At 45.6% G+C, this 18525-nt stretch overlaps 1 protein-coding gene across 1 annotated transcript in view; it reads right to left on the reverse strand.

Annotated features, from left to right (window-relative positions):
- The window catches only part of LOC137658721 (vacuolar protein sorting-associated protein VTA1 homolog), an 89016-nt gene extending 70942 nt beyond the window's left edge, over positions 1 to 18074 (reverse strand). Inside the window, exon 1 of the mRNA XM_068393718.1 lies at positions 17948 to 18074. Within this exon, the coding sequence (XP_068249819.1) occupies positions 17948 to 18053 (106 nt within the window). The 5' untranslated portion in view covers positions 18054 to 18074. The remainder of the gene's footprint in view (positions 1 to 17947) is intronic.
- Between the last annotated feature and the right edge of the window lie 451 nt (positions 18075 to 18525).

The following is an 18525-nucleotide window of genomic DNA, read 5'->3' on the forward strand; positions in this document are numbered from 1 at the left end:
TTTCTGAATGACGGTCCTGGCTACTTCCGGGTGCAGAGACCATTCGGACCCTACCACTTGCTCCATCCTGTTGAGGCCGTCGGCGAGGACGTTCCTTTTCCCTGGAATGAACCTCGCTGAGATTCTGATCTGCTCCACTTCGCCCCATTCCAGAAGTTGTAACGTGAGGACGCACAGCTCCTTCGACCTTAGGCCTCCCTGTTTCTTTATGTAAGCTACAACCGTGGCGTTGTCGCACATCAACGCCACGGTGTTTCCCCGGAGTATGTGTACGAACTCCTGGCACGCTCTTTGTACTGCCCTCATCTCTAGTACGTTTATGTGCTGGGTCTTCTCTAGGGCTGTCCAGTTCCCTCTTGCTGATTTCCCTAAGATATGGGCACCCCACCCCTCCTTCGATGCGTCCGTGAACAGAAGCATCTCCGGAGGGTCGGCTGCAAAGGGCATCCCTTTGAGGGTGTTCGTCCTGCAGCTCCACCATTCTAGGACCCGTTTCGTCTTTGGGAACACCGGGACCACTCTGTGGGGGGAATCCATTTGGTTCCAGCTTTCCTTTAGGTTCCATTGGACCTCCCTGAGCTTTAGCCTGCCCTGGGGGACCAGTTTCTCCAACAACACAAGGTGGCCTATCAGTCTCTGCCAGTCCTTCGCTCTCCTGGGTTGGTCCGTCAGGAAGGGGCGGAGGACCTGGTCTAAGTTGTCCAGCCTGTCCACGGGGGGTAAGGCTTTCACTAACCGGGAATCCAGAACCATTCTGAGGTAGGTCGTCCTGGTGGAGGGTATCAGTTGGGACTTCTTTAGGTTGATGGTGATCCCCAGAACGTTGCAGAACCGCAGCAACATAGCGCCTTGCTCCTTTAGTACTTCCTCTGAGGCTGAAAGTAAAAACCAGTCGTCCAGGTAACGAATCAGGCGAATGCCCTGTTCGTGTGCCCAGACTGAGACCGTTGTGAAGACTTGGGGTGCAGTGGACAGCCCGAAGCAGAGGGTCTTGAACTGCAACGTTTGGTTTTCCCATTTTACCCGTAGGTACTTCCTGCTGGAGGGATGAACCGGGATTTGGAAGTAAGCATCCTTGAGATCTACTGACATCATGAAGTCCCCTTCTCTCAAGGATGCCAAGACTGATTTCGGAGTATCCATTTTGAAGTCGGTCTTGCAGACGAACTTGTTGAGAGCTGAGAGGTCTATGACCGGTCTCCATCCTCCTGTCGCTTTCTCCACCAGGAACAGCCTGCTGTAGAACCCCGGACCTGGGTCCTGGACAGGTTCCATTGCCCCTTTGGTCAACATCGCTGAGACCTCTCCCTGCAGAGCTGTCTGTTTCAAGGGATCCTTGGGGGCTAGCCACTCCGCCTGCTGGTCTGGCATCAGAGGTGGAGGGTCCACTAGGAGGGGCAACCTGTACCCTTCCTTCAGTACTGTCACGGTCCACGGGTCTGCTCCGTGTCCTTCCCATGCTTGCCAAGAACGTTTGAGGCATCCCCCCACCTGAGGCTTCGGCAGGAGTAGGGGGCCTCCGTCCCTATCTTCTCCTTAAGGAGCGGCCTGAACGCCCTCTTCTGGATGCTGCGAACGACGGCCTATAGGCGGCTTGGGTCGAGGCTGATCCCCTACGGCAGGGCTGAGACGACTGGGACCAGGTTGTAGCCGAGTTGTCTCTCCTAGGCTGGCTAGGAGCGGGCCGAGGAGGGCGAGGCGCGTCAACGGAGGACCTTCGGAACGCCGGCCTTCTGACAGGGTGGGGCCTGGTCTCGTACGGTTCCTTCAGCCTTTGAACTCTCTCCATCGATTCCTCCGCTGCCTTCAGGGGAAAGATCACGTCGTCCCACAGGGTCAGGTTCCTCAGAGACCTGGCCTCTCTGTCCGGAAGCCTCCTAGTCAACTTGCTTAAGACGGTGTCCCTCCTACATAGGACCCAGTTGGCGGACAGGGATAGCGACTGGTAGGATAGAAATTTTAGGGCCTTACCTCCCGAACTGATAAGTTCCTTGAGTAAGGCCTGGGTTTCCGGTATGGTCAGGTCGAAGGATGACTGTACGCCCACCAGGGTGGAGGCCCACCAGTCCAGCCAGGAGGAGACGTTGACTAGGTCCTTCGAGATCTCTCCATTATGACCGCCTCTGAAGGAGAGAAGCAGATCGGATCCGTGGACGCCCTTTCTTCTGAGGCTCCCTGCCCCAACACGGTGAGAGCTGGCTCCAGTGCACAGGCGCCCGCTCGCTGTCCCTCTGGGAGGTAAAACTTGCTCTGGGACTTCAGGCCCTGGAGCAGCTTGGAAGCGCTCTGGTTCTTGGGCGCCTCGGCGTGGTTGGCCACGATCCTGTCCACGTGGGCTCTTCCCAACGTAACGTCCCTCGCTAAAGGAAGAGCCAAGGAGGGTTGCTGCTGGACCGGGGCGTCCACTATCCTGTTGAGGCTGGAATGCCATGCATATTCGGAGGAGGGTTCTGGCACGTCCAGTCTGTGGTGACTTCTGATGAGGCCTATCCCCCTCCGATACGCCGATACCTCCGCTGCCGGCCCCTCTCCATGGTCGTCGAGATCCTCCGATGGGTGCGCTGACACGTGACGGGGGTACTCCGACGGAGGACCTCGCACGTGGGGGAGTCCTGGGCCGACGCTCTCGCGGGGGTTCACGTCGAAGGACGGGCATCGCCGTCGGGACGGGGGCCGCCGTCCTGGGTCCATCATCTCTTCCGGAGGTTCTCGTATCTGCGGGCCTGCCCGTCGAGGAAAACCGAGGGCTGCGCTCGTGACGAGCTAGGTGGCCTTTGGAGGTCAGGACTCGGCTGCCAGACCGAAGGGGCGACTCTCTCCGCTGGGCGGATGGAGCCGGAACCTTCGCGGTCTTACGCCTGTCGACTGGAACCTGCCATGATGAGTCCCTCCGTCGGGTGCCACTGCTGCCGGAGGAGTATCTATCCGGGGAGCTCGTCCTCGGACGCCAACTTGAAGGGGCCGGCGCCGCAGCTAGCTCCAGCAGCCTGTCGCGGTGAACCATCACCCACTCACCGTCCAGGGAGGTCCTTTCCTTCCACTTCCTCTTGGGGGATCCTAGGAGCCGACTCTCGTGGCGCGACCTCGAGCGGGAGCGAGACAACTTCTTGCGGGACTTCTCCCTTCGTCTCCTGAGCTTCCTCAGCGCCTTGTCCTCCGAAGAGCAGGAAAGCTCCTCCACTGAGGAGACCGACGACTTATAGGCCCTTTTCGAAGACCTCGCCTCCCTCGCTGGTGTAGGATTCCTGCGACGCTCCGTGGAAGACAACGCCTGCAAAAACACCTCTGGGAAAACGGCCGACGGCGCTGGGGGGGAGCGAGGAGGCTCTCCCGTGGGAGATCAGGTCCCGAAGTCTTCCTTCATCCTCATCGGAGACCTGAAGGGCGTCTTAGGGGAAACCCACGCAGTTGGGTCCGACGGCGGGGAAAGCTCCTTCTCGACGTCGCCCTCGGCTGCTGAACCGCCTGAAAAACACACCCAAGAGGCTGGAGAAGAATTAGTAACATTTTTCCCCCACATGGGGTCATCTGAGGAGACGTGACCTGCTGGCACTAGGCCACCGTCTCCCGAAAACACTCCCGCCCCTCCCTCAGGCCCCTCACTCACCTGGAACGATGCCACAACACCACTGTCTTGAAGGTCAGACTCTTGGGGGAAGGGCCGCGGGCCTCTTCCCCGCAACGGACTTACCTCGTCCCCTACTCTGGGTAGGGGAGGTTGGAAGAGAAGCTCGGACCGACGAGGCGCCCAGCGAAGCAAGGGAGGAAGGGACGCTGGGCTTCTTAGGCGACTTCTTCGTCGCCTTCTTCTTTTTGGTGCTATACCACACCCACTGCACCTCATTCCACGACTCGCACTCCGGACAGGTGGCGGAAGGGGAACACACGCTGCCCCTGCACGAGGAACACAAAGAATGCGGGTCAACTTCCGGTTTCGAGAGGAACGCCCCACACGATTTGCCGGCCATAGGCCCAGGACAACGACGAGGATGCTCCATGATGTAGGAGAAGCACTACGAGACACAAGCACGCACAGGGAAAGCACAATGGGACCACGTGGGACACAAAGGGTTGGGGACACACAAAGACACACTGGGATTAGGAGAGCGGCGAGATGATATCGCGACGCGACCAGACAACTTACTGGAGGTCGAGACCTGAGCAGGCATGCTCTCTGACCCGGGGTTAGCCTCAGGGCGCGTATCACTCCACCTGAGGTTACCCCTCATAGAAAATGGGTTTAGGGTAAACTACACAAAACTCTAGTCGGATGGGAGGAGATCCCAGATACTCCTAAGAAAGTAGTTCGAGGTAAGTGCTTCGTGTTGGAACAATTGTATTTTTCCTAGCTATACAAACCATGATCCAGTTAAATGGGGATGTGTCTTCAGCAGTGCTGGAATAGCCCTTGAATCGTTAACTAGTACTAACATGTCACAGAATAGCCACTTTTGTCTTTAGACTAAGGAATAAAAGGAGTGATTGAGGTAGGAAATTTAATTCAAAGGACTCTTTTTACATTATAGCTATACAAACTACTTTACAATACTGTACTTCCTTGGACATATTCTTCCTCGTCCCATACATGAGTGACGAATGACTCCAACAACCTCCTAACAGCTAATCACTGGATTTAAAAGCTGTTAGAGCCTGGACCAGTACTGTTTTAAAAGGAAGCTAAAAATAGGACAGACAAAACCCATTTCCCTAACAGGGAAATAACATCAGCAGTGTTAAACCAAGCACATCGAGAAAAGTTTGGTAAGACACCAACCTATCCTCCCCTTTGTCAGGAGAACTGAGAAGTTGCTTCTTGGCAGATGTAGTCGACAAGGGAGGAGCTCCATCTGTAACTCATCCGCATCAGACATCTGACCAGTGTGTAACAGGCGTGGCTGCTGCATCACCTTGAGAGAGGAAAATTAAAGGGGTAGAAGAGCCAATCATTCTACCTCTCTTTGAGACTTATGCCGAAAGCGTTACCTTATATGAGATGCATACTAGTCACATGAAGGAGCTAGAAATGTTACCTCAGGACCCAAGGAAAGGGGTCCAAGGGCCTGTAGCCAACATCTATAAGATACAGGGAGGATAAGGTGGTTCGAAACTTTCAGACTTAACTTCTGCTCCAAGTACAGTATGCCTAAAGGATACTGACAAGGCAAAGCTTGCAATTTCTTCCTCGAGATGGCATAGGTACTGGATGACCAAAGTCACATCTGTAAGCAAGTAGCCTCACCTAGCCAGAAAGAACAGTGATGGGACACCTCCTTCTTGTTCCTGTAGTGTTCCTGCTTGGATTGTTCACCAGATACTCCACCCTTCCAAAGATAAAACCCATTACATCAGGCTCACAACCATTCAACTGACCCTGAAGATACCGGTCAAAGGATGAAATGATACTTCCACCAGAAGAAGGAGAGCAGTTTCCTTAGGGCAAGGGTGTTCCTCAAATGTGATGACAGTAGTGATGGAGGTAGAGGCAATGCTCACCCACACCTGGCCTATGGATCCACCTGACCAAACCCTAAGGAGTTGGTCAGCAACTGAGATCGTTCTCTTCCCCCGCAGAAGGATAAGTTACATGCTATAAGTCCCAATAAACTTTTTGACAAGAGGCCCTTACACTATAACTTCTGGTTCTTCCTTCAGAGAAGTTTCCCAAGAAGAGAATAGGAGAAGGAAGAAGTTGTTAAAGAAGGAATACGAGAGTAAAATCACAGATTTTTAGTGTACTATACTTTCTAGTTTTCCTCACTATACAAACCTGAGTCTTTTATTAGGAATATGACTTCAGCAAAGCTGAAACATACCCAAACTTTATCAAGATAGTTAGAAATACCAACAGATAAGAGGGGATGCCCTCAACCAACCACCTGCCATTACGCGAGACTACAGCTTTTGACCTTTAGGTTTGGGACTTGCAAGGTAGTTGAGGTAGGAAGTGTAACTTAAGGGACTCCAGTTTGCAATGTTATGGAAAATAAAAATTACTTTAAATTATTTGAGGCTCCTACACAAATACAAACCACAAGAGGTGTTCGAGTTTCAACAGTCTGAATTTACGACGATTTTCCATTATGAACGGGCCCCGATAGGGTACTTGAAAAAAATTTTTCCTAACTCATTTCAGGCTACGACATTTGGTTTGTTGATACAATGAATTACTTGCCGACGCGGAGCAACTAACGCCCTGGAGTTATGAATTATGCGTCACTGTTGCATTAGTTTGCCATCTTTATTTACAATACAAATTCGGAATTTCGGTGTTGCTCTTTTTTCTTTCTTTTTTTTTCCACATTTTTCTTGTGTATCATGTTTAGAAAACATAAGGGAGACTTCTGATGGCAGTGTGCAAGCCAACCACAGGAAAAAGAAGGTAAGGAATTGTTAAATGTATTACTTATTGCCTACTGATACTGCATAAGTATACGTACACTACTGAATTGTATAGAGTACACTAATTTATGAATGGTAAGGGATTGCTTTCTCTCTTTTTAAATTACATTATGCATATACAGTATGTGTACGATACATACAGTATATTATATGTAAATCCAACTTCAGACGAATATCAACTTCTGACGCAACATAGGAATTGATCCCCGTCGTAACTCAAGTACCTCCTGCATTGTCTTTAAATAGGAGACTTATTCTTTGGAGGGAGGAAGTTCCTATTAAACAAAAAAACTCTGCCTGGACCAACTGTCCTGGGAATTATCAGAACTCCTAGTCCTGTGGAGATGCAAAGGTGATGACTCCTCAAACCTTCTGTCTGTGTATAGGGATGACAAAGGCAGTTAGACCAGTATCAAGAACAAATGGTACTTGGTCCCATGAAAATCTATAACCTTTTACATGATATGTTATTCAAATGTATTTGTAGCTATTATAACAAATGGTTTGAGTATAGTCTATCCATCATACCCCTTGTCTAGTAGGATGTGGGAGATACTTCTAAACAAATCACAAATTATTAGTAATTTGTATTTTTCCTAACATACTTACCGAGAAACACTTTCTTAGGAGTTACCTGGAACCTCCTCTCAACTGACCAGAGTTTTGTGTAGTTTACCCTACTCCCATTTTCTGTAATGGTAGGCCTAGCGGAAGGACACGTGCCCTGAGGGCAAACCCCAGGTAGGCCACATATGAGCTTGGCTCGTGATCTCCAGTAAGTTCTATGAAAGTAACAATACTAAAGATCAGTGAGGCACCCAGGGGAAGGAAGGGAGGGCCATAACCTGAAAGTGTTTCTCGGTAAGTATGTTAGGAAAAATATTTTCAATTTAAAATAGATTTTTTAATATACTTACCCGGTGAATATATAAATAGCTTACGTCTCCGACGGTTGACAGATACCAAAAACTTGCGAGCGATCGCCATGAAGGTTGCTGGGTGTGCCCACCAGCGCCGACTATCGGCCAGATACCGCATATACTTCTCAACCAATTCAGTTCTTCTCAGTCCGTAGGTTCTCTATCGGGGAGGAAGGGAGGGCCTTTAATTATATATATTCACTGGGTAAGTATATTCAAAAATTTATTTTAAATTGAAAATATCATTTTTAAATATTAAACTTAGCCGGTGAATATATATAAAGCGCTGATTCACACCCATGGTGGTGGGTAGAGACCAGTATTAAAACAATAAAGGCGTATATGCTCAAGAGTTTTTGACAAATACTGTATTCAAAAAAACAAACTTAAGTATAGGTACCTGATAAGGAAGCTGACTCTGATGATTACTCTGCCTCATTAGTCCGCTATCCTCACGAAGCCCAGCGATCCTCTCAGGATGCTGAAAGACTCCCAGGAGCTGTTATAATCAGGGTGAACACCCCTACAACAGGACCTCATCAATACCCTTAATCTGGGCGCTCTCAAGAAACAATATTTTGACCACCCACCAAATCAAAAGATTGCGAAAGACTTCTTAGTCTCCCGTACAACCCAAAACAAGATTAAAAATTTCAAGAGAAGATTAAAAGGATATTGGGCTTAAGGGAATGTAGTGGTAGAACCTTCACCCACTACTGCACTCGCTGCTACGAATGGTCCCAACGTGTAGCAGTCCTCATAAAGAGTCTGGACATCTTTCAAGTAATATGAAGCGAACACCGACTTGCTTCTCCAAAAGGTCGCGTCCATAATACTTCTAAGGGATCTATTTTGTTTAAACGCTACTGAAGTTGCTATAGCTCTAACTTCATGAGCCTTAACTTTAAGCAAATTACGATCCTTCTCACTTAAATGAGTGTGTGCCTCTCTAATCAATAGTCTAATAAAATAAGACAACGCATTCTTCGACATGGGCAAAGAGGGCTTTTTAACGGAGCACCATAAAGCCTCTGAAAAACCTCGCAGCGGTTTAGTTCTAGATAAATAAAATTTAAGAGCTCTAACGGGGCACAGCACTCTTTCAACTTCATTCCCCACAATCTCAGATAGACTGGGAAGTTCAAATGATTTAGGCCAAGGACGAGACGGAAGTTCATTTTTGGCCAAGAAACCAAGTTGAAGAGAACATACTGCTTTATTAGCGGAGAAGCCGATATTCTTGCTAAAAGCATGTATCTCACTAACCCTTTTCGCAGAAGCCAAGCTCACCAAGAAAAGTGTCTTGAGGGAAAGATCCTTCAGGGAGGCTGAATTTAACGGTTCAAACCTGTCTGACATAAGGAACTGCAGGACCACGTCCAAGTTCCAAGCAGGAGTAGAAATATGACGCTCCTTGGAAGTCTTGAAAGACTAAAGAAGGTCATGAAGATCTTTGTTATTAGAAAGATCCAGATCTCTATGCCTGAAAACAGAAGCTAACATGCTTCTGTAGCCTTTAATGGTAGACGCAGAAAAGGAGCGACCGTTTCTCAGATAAAGCAGAAAATCTGCAATCTGCGCTACAGAGGTACTGGAAGAGGAAATGGAGGAGGACTTGCACCAGTCTCTAAATACCTCCCATTTAGATTGATAAATCCTGATGGTAGAGGATCTTCTAGCCCTCGCGATCACTCTAGCTGCCTCCTTCGAAAACCCTCGAGCTCTAGAGAGTCTTTCGATAGTCTGAAGGCAGTTAGACGAAGCGCAGGGAGGCTTTGATGAAATATCTTTACGTGAGGCTGACGCAGGAGATCCATCCGCAACGGCAGACCTCTTGGAATGTCTACTAGCCATAGAAGTACCTCTGTGAACCACTCCCTCGCGGGCCAGAGGGGAGCAACCAACGTCAACCTGGTCCCTTCGTGAGAGGCGAACTTCTGAAGCACCTTGTTTAGGATCTTTAAGGGTGGAAAGGCATAGACGTCTAGGTGAGACCAGTCCAGAAGGAACGCGTCTATGTGGGCCGCCTCTGGATCTGGAACAGGAGAGCAATAAGTTGGGAGCTTCTTTGTCAAAGAGGTCGCAAAGAGATCGATGGTGGGACGACCCCAAGTCATCCATAGTCTCTCGCACACATCCTTGTGGAGCGTCCACTCCGTAGGAATCACCTGTCCTCTTCGGCTGAGACAGTCCGCTAAGACATTCAACTCCCCTTGGACGAATCTCGTCAAAAGAGAGATGTTTCAATCTTTTGACCAAGTGAGAAGGTCCCTTGCGATGACGAAAAGAGAGTGGGAGTGAGTGCCTCCTTGCTTCGAGATGTATGCCAAGGCCGTGGTATTGTCTGCATTCACCTCCACCACCTTGTTTCGAACCAGACTCTCGAAACTCCTTAACGCTAGATGGACTGCTAAAAGCTCTTTGCAGTTTATGTGAAGACTCCTCTGGTCTACGGACCAAAGACCCGAGCACTCCAGATTGTCCAGTGTCGCTCCCCAACCCAAATCCGATGCATCTGAAAACAACACATGGTTTGGGTTCTTGACTGCAAGAAAAAGACCTTCCCGAAGTCTATGTTGCTGTCCCACCAAGCTAGACAAGTCTTGACTGAATCGGAGATTGGAATCGAGATCGTCTCTAAACCCTTCTCCTTGTTCCAATGGAGGTCTAGGTGAAACTGGAGAGGGTGCAGGTTGAGTCTCCCTAGAGAGATAAACTGCTCCAGCGACGAAAGAGTCCCTAGGAGACTCATCCAAACTCTCACAGAGCAACTACTTTTCTCTTGCAAGAGACGGACCTTGAGCAAAGCCTGCTCCATCCTGTTGGAAGACGGAAAAGCCCGAAAAAACTCGACTCTGTATCTCCATCCCCAAATAAAGAATGGTCTGGGATGGAGTCAGTTGCGACTTCCCCATGTTCACCAGGAGACCTAACTCTTTGGCCAGGTCCAAAGTCCACTTTAGGTCCTCCAGACAGCGATGAAGGGACGACGCCCTGAGTAACCAGTCATCCAAATAAAGGGAGACTCTGATCCCCGACAAATGTAGGAACTTCGCTATATTCTGCATGAGCCTTGTAAAAACAAGAGGAGCAGGGCTGAGGCCGAAGCACAGTGCTCGGAATTGATACACCACCTTCCTGTACACAAACCTCAGATAATGTTGAGAGTTTGGATGTATCGGAATGTGGAAGTACGCATCCTGCAGGTTGAGAGAGACCATCCAGTCGCCCTCTCTGACCGCTGCTAAAACGGATTTGGTGGTCTCCATCGTGAATGTTGTTTTTACAACAAACACGTTGAGAGCACTCACATCCAGCACTGGCCTCCAACCTCCTGTGTTCTTCGGAACCAGGAAGAGACGGTTGTAAAAACCTGGGGATTGAAGGTCCGAGACTTTCACCACCGCCCCCTTCTCCAACAACAGAGAAACTTGAAGATGCAACGCCTGTCTCTTTGTCTCCTCTCGATACCTGGGAGAGAGGTCTATCGGACCTTTCACAAGAGGAGGTCTTCGTACAAAAGGAATTTTGTAACCCTCCTTCTGCAACAAAACAGACTCCCGGTCTGCACCCCTCTTCTCCCAGGCCTGCCAGAAATTGGTCAATCTGGCCCCTACCGCTGTCTGAGGACGTGGGCAGTCAGACTCTGCCACGTGAGGATTTGGATCCTCTCTTCTTACCTCGTTTTCTATCGGCACGAGAGCTTCCCCTACTGGGAGCTCTGCCACGAAAAGGCGGGATAAACCTCGCCGCTGGCGTGTCAAACTTGGGTCTGCTGACATGAGAAGAAGAAGGCAAAACCTTACGAGCAGTCTTGGCCACTAAATCGTGCGTGTCCTTCTGAACAAGAGATGCCGCGATATCTCTAATAAGATGTTGAGGGAACAAAGTAGAAGATAAGGGAGCAAAAAGAAGTTCTGACTTCTGACAGGGAGTAACCCCTGCAGAAAGAAACGAACACAGAGTCTCTCTCTTCTTAAGAACTCCTGCTGTGAACGTAGCCGCCAGTTCATTAGAGCCATCCCTTATTGCCTTGTCCATGCAAGACATTATCTGAATAGAGACATCATTGTCCGCTGAAGAGACCTTCTTACTTAAGGCTCCCAGGGACCAATCCAAAAAATTAAAAACCTCGAAGGCACGGAAAATTCCTTTAAGGAGATGATCCAGATCTGTAGAGGACCAGCAAACCTTCGAGCGTCTCATGGCTAGACGACGAGGAGAGTCTACAAGGCTTGAGAAGTCTCCCTGGGCAGAGGCAGGCACCCCCAAGCCAAGAACTTCTCCCGTGTCATACCAGACGCTCGCACGAGAAGCCAATTTGAAAGGGGGGAAGGCAAAAGAAGACTTCCCTAAACCTCTCCTGGTTACTAACCAGTCTCCCAACAAACGCAAGGCTCTCTTAGAAGAGCGAGAGAGAACCAACTTCGTAAACGACGGAGTCGATGAAATCATGCCTAACGTGAATTCAGACGGCGGCGAACGTGGAGCCGCAGTAACAAAATGATCGGGAAAAACATCCCTAAAGATAAGCATAATCTTTTTAAAGTCAAGGGATTGCTGGACAACCCTAGGCTCCTCCCCATCTGAAGGGATCCCCAAAGGCACATCAGTAGGAAGGGGATCAACAACTTCCTCCTCCGAAGGAACATCATCCGACAAAGGTAAAGTCTTGCGACACGGAGAAAACACAGCATGCCGAGGCGGCAAAGATTGACAAGCCACATCAATATGCAAAGGAGCCGCAGCAAAAGTCGAGGGGACGACGTCACGTCGAGACTGCAAAGACTGAAGGTCTTGAGGTTGATAAAAACAACACAAGAATGCGGCGACTGACGGTCGACATCACGTCGGGACAACGGAGTCGGCCGATGAACGTCACGTCGGGACTGCGGCGACTGCTGCTCAAAGTCACGCTGTGACTGCGGAAACTGAAGTTCAACGTCACGTAACTGACGCGACTGACGAGGAACACAATCAGAATCACGTTTAACAGCACAGCTGACATTAGTGATAACGTCAAAACGACGAGAAAAATCTCGCTTAGGAGGTTGAAGACCTGCATCACGCTTGCCGGACTGACGAACCGCAAGCAAAGGTTCTTTACGAACCTGGTCATGAACATAAACTTCCATTAAGGATGAAAGTTTCAACTGCATGTCTTGTAAGACACTCAACTTAGGGTCAACAGGACTCGAAACGGACCGTGACGTCGGCAACGTCTGTGCATGCAAGTCATCGCACCGAACGGGACCCTCGAACTCAATGTCACGTTTACGCTTAACAGGAGAACAGTCATCCGATGACTGAATACGGTCAGAGCTGTCCCAATGGACCTGTCCTGAAGGGACCGACTTGCGTTTCAAAGGTCTTGAAACCTTACGCCAAGGCTTCTTATGAGACGAATCATCGGAAGACGAGGAGAACTTCGTTTCTCCCGTCTTATGGTAAGGACGTGCTTGAAGAGCAACGTCTGATACCTTTGAGGGAACGTCTGTACGTTGGTTTACACCTCTCACTCCCGCAAGTCCTACGATATTCCTTCTCCCTGGTGCAGGGGAGCTTGAAAGAGGTCTCGGACTAGGCAAGTGACAAGCACGAACAGACGAACCCTCCGTCAAAACACTAAACACATTTGATGCACTTTCCACTTTACCACTTTGACCCTTTAAAATTTTAACGTCGGACATAAGCTGATTCCTGTCCGAGGCCAATAATTCGACCTTCTCACCCAACGCTTGAATGGTCAATAACATATCACGCATAGAAGGTTTATTAGTGCCAATAGGGGGTTCTGAAACTACCACTACAGGAGAAGGATTAGGTTCAGGGGCATGGGAAGAGGAAAAATCTATAGATCTAGAAGAGCTTCTTCTCACCCTATCTCTTTCGAGTTTCCGAGTATATTTCTCATACTCCAACCACTCGAATTCAGATAAAACAATACATTCCTCACATCGATCCCCTAATTGACAAGATTTACCACGGCAATTAACACAAATAGTATGAGGATCGATGGAAGCTTTAGGAAGACGTTTATTACAGTCTTTCGCACATTTACGATAGACAGGAGAAGGGTCAGCCATTATGAAAATTTCAAAGAAAATCCAAAAGAAAGCCATGTTCAGCAACAATAATCAAAAAAGGGTTTCAAGAGTTTTATCGAAGATAACCAACACAGCGAAAGCAATAAAACCAAGAACAAGTACTTCACCAATCGGTAGAAACTTGAGGTTAAGCGCGAGCGGAACCAATGCTGTCACTACCACCGACAGAGAAGAACTGAATTGGTTGAGAAGTATATGCGGTATCTGGCCGATAGTCGGCGCTGGTGGACACACACAGCAACCTTCATGGCGATCGCTCGCGAGTTTTTGGAATCTGTCGACCGTCGGAGACGTAAGCTATTTATATATTCACCGGCTAAGTTTAATATTTAAAAATACAAATTACTAATAATTTGTGATTTGTTCCAACACAGAGACTTACCTCGAAACACTTTCTTAGGAGACTTACACTTTAGGAGGTGGGAGTGCCTCCCTGACTAAAGACGTACCCCTTTACTGCTGGAACCGACATGCCCAACTAATCTCTGAGGTGAACGAGAAAGTTTGCGATGTCGGGTACCGATGCTTCTAAAGGCTTTATTTTCTTTGAAGCACACCATTTAGTAAAAGCTGCCCATTTTGCTTGGTAGACTGCTGTAGAAGACTGTCTCAGGTAAAGTGACATTCTAACATCGCACTGAGATTAGAGGAGCGTCGAGATGATATCACGACGCGACCAGAGAACTTACTGGAGATCACGACCCAAGCGTGCATGTGGCCTACCTCGGGTTTGCCCTCAGGGCATGTATCCTTCTGCTAGGCCTACCATTACAGAAAATGGGAGTACTGTAGGGTAAACAACACAAAACTCTGGTCGGTTGAGAGGAGGTTCCAGGTAACTCCTAAGAAAGTGTTTCGAGGTAAGTCTCTGTGTTGGAACAAATCCTGTTTAAAAAAAAAAAAAAGATTGTTTGGTTATGAAGCTTACCTGCATCTGTCGTCCTGTCCACCACTTAGCAGCCACAATTACTGCACCCAAGAGAAGCAAGAAAGAAGAGTAAAAGGCTAGTCATTGAACCTTTCATTCAGGGTTCATGTCAAAACCACTACACTACTGTATCTTAGACTAGATACTTCTTGTCCCATGAAGGAACTAGGCTGGCTACACAACCTGTTCAGCATTCATACCTGTGCCAGAAAGATTCCTCCAGAATGCTAAGGTAGACCCAATACCCCTGACTTAGGGAAAGAAAACAAGGTATAAACAGTCGGCCCTCGTTAATCGCGGTTTCTTGTTTTGCAGTTTTGGTTTTTCACGGGTAAAGAAAAAAAAAATTTCTTGTTTACCCAAAGTTAAGAATTTGATTTCTAATAGTTAGCAACGGCATTGGGAATGCCAAGAACAATGCAATACCTATTAAATAAAAATTCTCATAAAAATTGTGATAAAATTCAAGCCGAGCGATTATTTGAAATAGACCGCGCTCCTTTACACTGGGAGCGCTGTGCGCCACTACCTATCTCTACACCCAGCTGGTCCTAGCTCTCTCTGTACAGAGCATATCCATTTACTGTGGTAAAAAATTACAGCCACAGTTTTGAAATAAACCAGATTTTGATTAAACTGGTGTTTCACTTAACTGTATCCAATAACAATGCATTTAATATTCACATTTTAGTATCGTATTTTATACTTAAAAACATAGCGAATTATAATCTCATGCATTGTTTACATTCAAATCAACTGGTCAACCCAGCATAGTCTGTCGTCAACCTATATTCCCTTTTACAATATTTTCCCACTGATATGACCATTCACTTCCACAGAATTACCTCACTGATATAACCTATTATGCATATTAGTATGATATCTCATTCACATCATTATTGTCCGCCAATTATTACTATTATATCCTTAATCCTCTTCCCAATTCCTTCCCAAATCCCTTTCGTAGATTTACTTTGCTCTCCACACACACATCTACAACATGTCTTTCCAACTCTTTTGATTCTATTTATTTTTCGTGATTTCATTCATCTTCTCTTCTCTAGCATTCATCTGTCATTTTCATCTTATTAATCATTCTAAATCTCTTTCTTATCTCTCATTCCACTTATTCCCATTCCTATTTTTCATTCCTTCTTCTTGCATTTCCCAAATTCATTGACTTCGTTCCTTTATTTGAATTAGCGTAGTTTTGGAGGAGGAGATGTGCAAGGAGAAGGAACTTGGCTACCGCCTCCCCCCTTGTCTCATGTCTATGGCTCCCTTTCTCATATTGTTTCATCCTTCTCTCTCCTTGTTCTCCTTGGTGTTTCACTTAACTGTATCCAATAATAATGCATGTAATATTCACAATTTAGTATCTTATTTATAATTAAAAACATAAAAAATTATAATCTTATGTATTGTTTACATTCAAATTAGCTGATCAACCCTGGGTAGTCCTTCATCAAATTCAATTTTCGGATCAAATTATTAAGGCATGCTACCGAAGATTATTTCATATTTAATAAAAGAAAAAATTATTACTTGAACTATCATTTTTCAATTAGCATACTAATTTCAAGAGTTTTATTTGAAATGCTTCTCATATTTTATTTACTTGTACTGTGAGTTGAATTGCATACTGTTAACCAGAGTTTCATTCATGTTGCCAATGCACGATATTTTATAGTTTTTAGCTCTGTGGTGCTTGATTATAGAGCTTCAATAGAGACTTAGCAAAGAACAAAGATTTCATTTATGAGAGAGAGAGAGAGAGAGAGAGAGAGAGAGAGAGAGAGAGAGAGAGAGGAATGATTCGAAATTTTCTGACATCCTGACAAAGAATAAGAGAGAACTAATACTCTCTCTCTCTCTAAATAATCGATTTCGTTTCGGAAGCAATATTGCATTTTAGAAAATCATGCCACCCAAAATACTTAAGATTGATAAATTACACCTAAAATTTAAAACAAAAGTACATAAATGTTTTATTACAGCGCAATTAACTATTTAAATAATCGTAATTTTCCAGAATGCAATAATGCTTCCGAAACAAAATCGAATATTGAGAGAGAGAGAGAGAGAGAGAGAGAGAGAGAGAGATATTAACTGTTGAAAAGTGAATGAATGCTCTGATTTTGTTTTATTTCAAAGAAACAATTATCATTGAGATATTTAAGGTTTTTGTTTATAAAATAGGCTGTATTTCTGTTTAAAAAAGTATAGATATACAGTAACATACTGCGCAAGAGACAACTCGTAAGAAGTTGCGTCATACTAGCGGCGTAGGCTACAGCCGTCTGAACGAAAACACCTAACATTTACAGTAAGTACAGTTAAGTTGTACTATAGTAATATTACTGTACTATACATATTTTACAGGAATATACACTACAGTATCAGTGATTATTAGGTTACAGTACAGTATTACTAGATGGGAACAACTTTTGCTATACAGAACAGTATGGGGATGAGACGACTTGGTAAAAGTTTACCTTAGCACAATACAGTACTGTAACCTTACTGTGTCCAGTATAAAGTGTACATGTGTGCAAGTGAACTGTAAACTGTACATATGATAATAAACTGTTGTAGAAACCAAATTAAAACAATATTATGCAGTATTTACTGTGTTAATCATCAGATCTGGCACTGGCTCGTGGCAAGGGGCAGTGACTTTTTAGGTTAGGAGTTAGCCCACTCTAGTTCAGCATTTATTCACGAAAATTCCCTTTTTGCAACTGCGTCTGTAACCTAACAATCGCGAATAATGAGGCCGGCCTGTACCTCAATCATCCAAGGAAGGAGGGCACCCTTCATCCCGACCAACAGTTCACATACCCAGTTCAGTATGAGATTGAGTATCGGTGGTGGGAGCTTAGTCACTGTATCTCATGGCAAGCCACCTTACCAGTATGGGTTGGTTCTCTCTTCCACTTAAACGGGGTACTGCACCATTCCTGTTGATTCGTCCACCTGGACTTGATTGATTTCTTATTCATCTTCTTTTTAGAAATAGCAGCATCTGAGGAATCTAACAAAAATGATTCAGAGCACAAATAACTATAAGAAAAGGAAAGCAAAGATATTAACACTGTCAAATTTTGAGAGGCAGCAAAAGAGTGCACATATTGCTTGTAGCCAAAATCAAAGGCGAGTCATGAATCATGAGCCAACTGACAGGTGGGTGGGGCTTTCCCACCACTTGTCAGTAATCAGAAAAGCATCGTTAATTTTGGCAAGCTACTCCAGTTTCTCTGAAGTTATACTACCATTAAAGAACAATGGTTGGCAATCGAGTAGGAACAGGTATGCGGTTCACGTATTAGGCTAAAAATCAAAGTATGACATAATTACCCATTACCAATATAAACAAACCTATTTTACTGAATTGGATTTATGAATTTGGGCTATATAGCCAGCCTATCAGAATTGTGAGGTCTTCAGCCTCCAATCACAAATGAGCTTTCATTCTATCACAGGAAATAGCATCTGATTCAGCCAAGGACAAACACCGCCATCTATCCTAGGCTATGAAATAAAATAGAATACACTGACACCCACACACATTTATCTTCCATATATATGCTTACCCCAATAAGACATCACTGGCTCTCTCTTGTCATAATCGCTTGCGAGTTTAAGGTAATGTTGAACTGGTTTCAACTGAGGAGGACAGGGAGGAATACGATCAGCCATGTTTGTTTTTGTTTTCGCCTCTTCTCTTTGACAGTAAGGATACAGGGGCACAGCTGTGGGTTAACTACAATAGATACATTTTAACTAGATACGTATCTCTCGAAATATTATTATTATTATTATTATTATTATTATTATTATTATTATTATTATTATTATTATTATTATTATTATTATCATTATTATTATTATTATTATTATTATTATTATTATTATTATTATTATTATTATTATTATTATTATTATTGTTGTTGTTGTTGTGGTTGTTGTTGTTTTTGTTGTTGTTGTTGTAGTTGTTTTTTGTCACTTTGAAACTTAAAACCTCTACGATATCTTTTTTGTTGGGATATGATAATAAATAGAGGTTTTTACGGGCTAAAAGTCTTGTATTCTTTAAGAATTTTATTATTATTATTATTATTGTTGTTGTTGTTGTTGTTGTTGTTGTTGCTAAAATTAATATTATCATCAT

The sequence above is a fragment of the Palaemon carinicauda genome, chromosome 19, assembly GCF_036898095.1.
Source record: "Palaemon carinicauda isolate YSFRI2023 chromosome 19, ASM3689809v2, whole genome shotgun sequence".
Taxonomy (NCBI): Eukaryota; Metazoa; Arthropoda; class Malacostraca; order Decapoda; family Palaemonidae; genus Palaemon; species Palaemon carinicauda.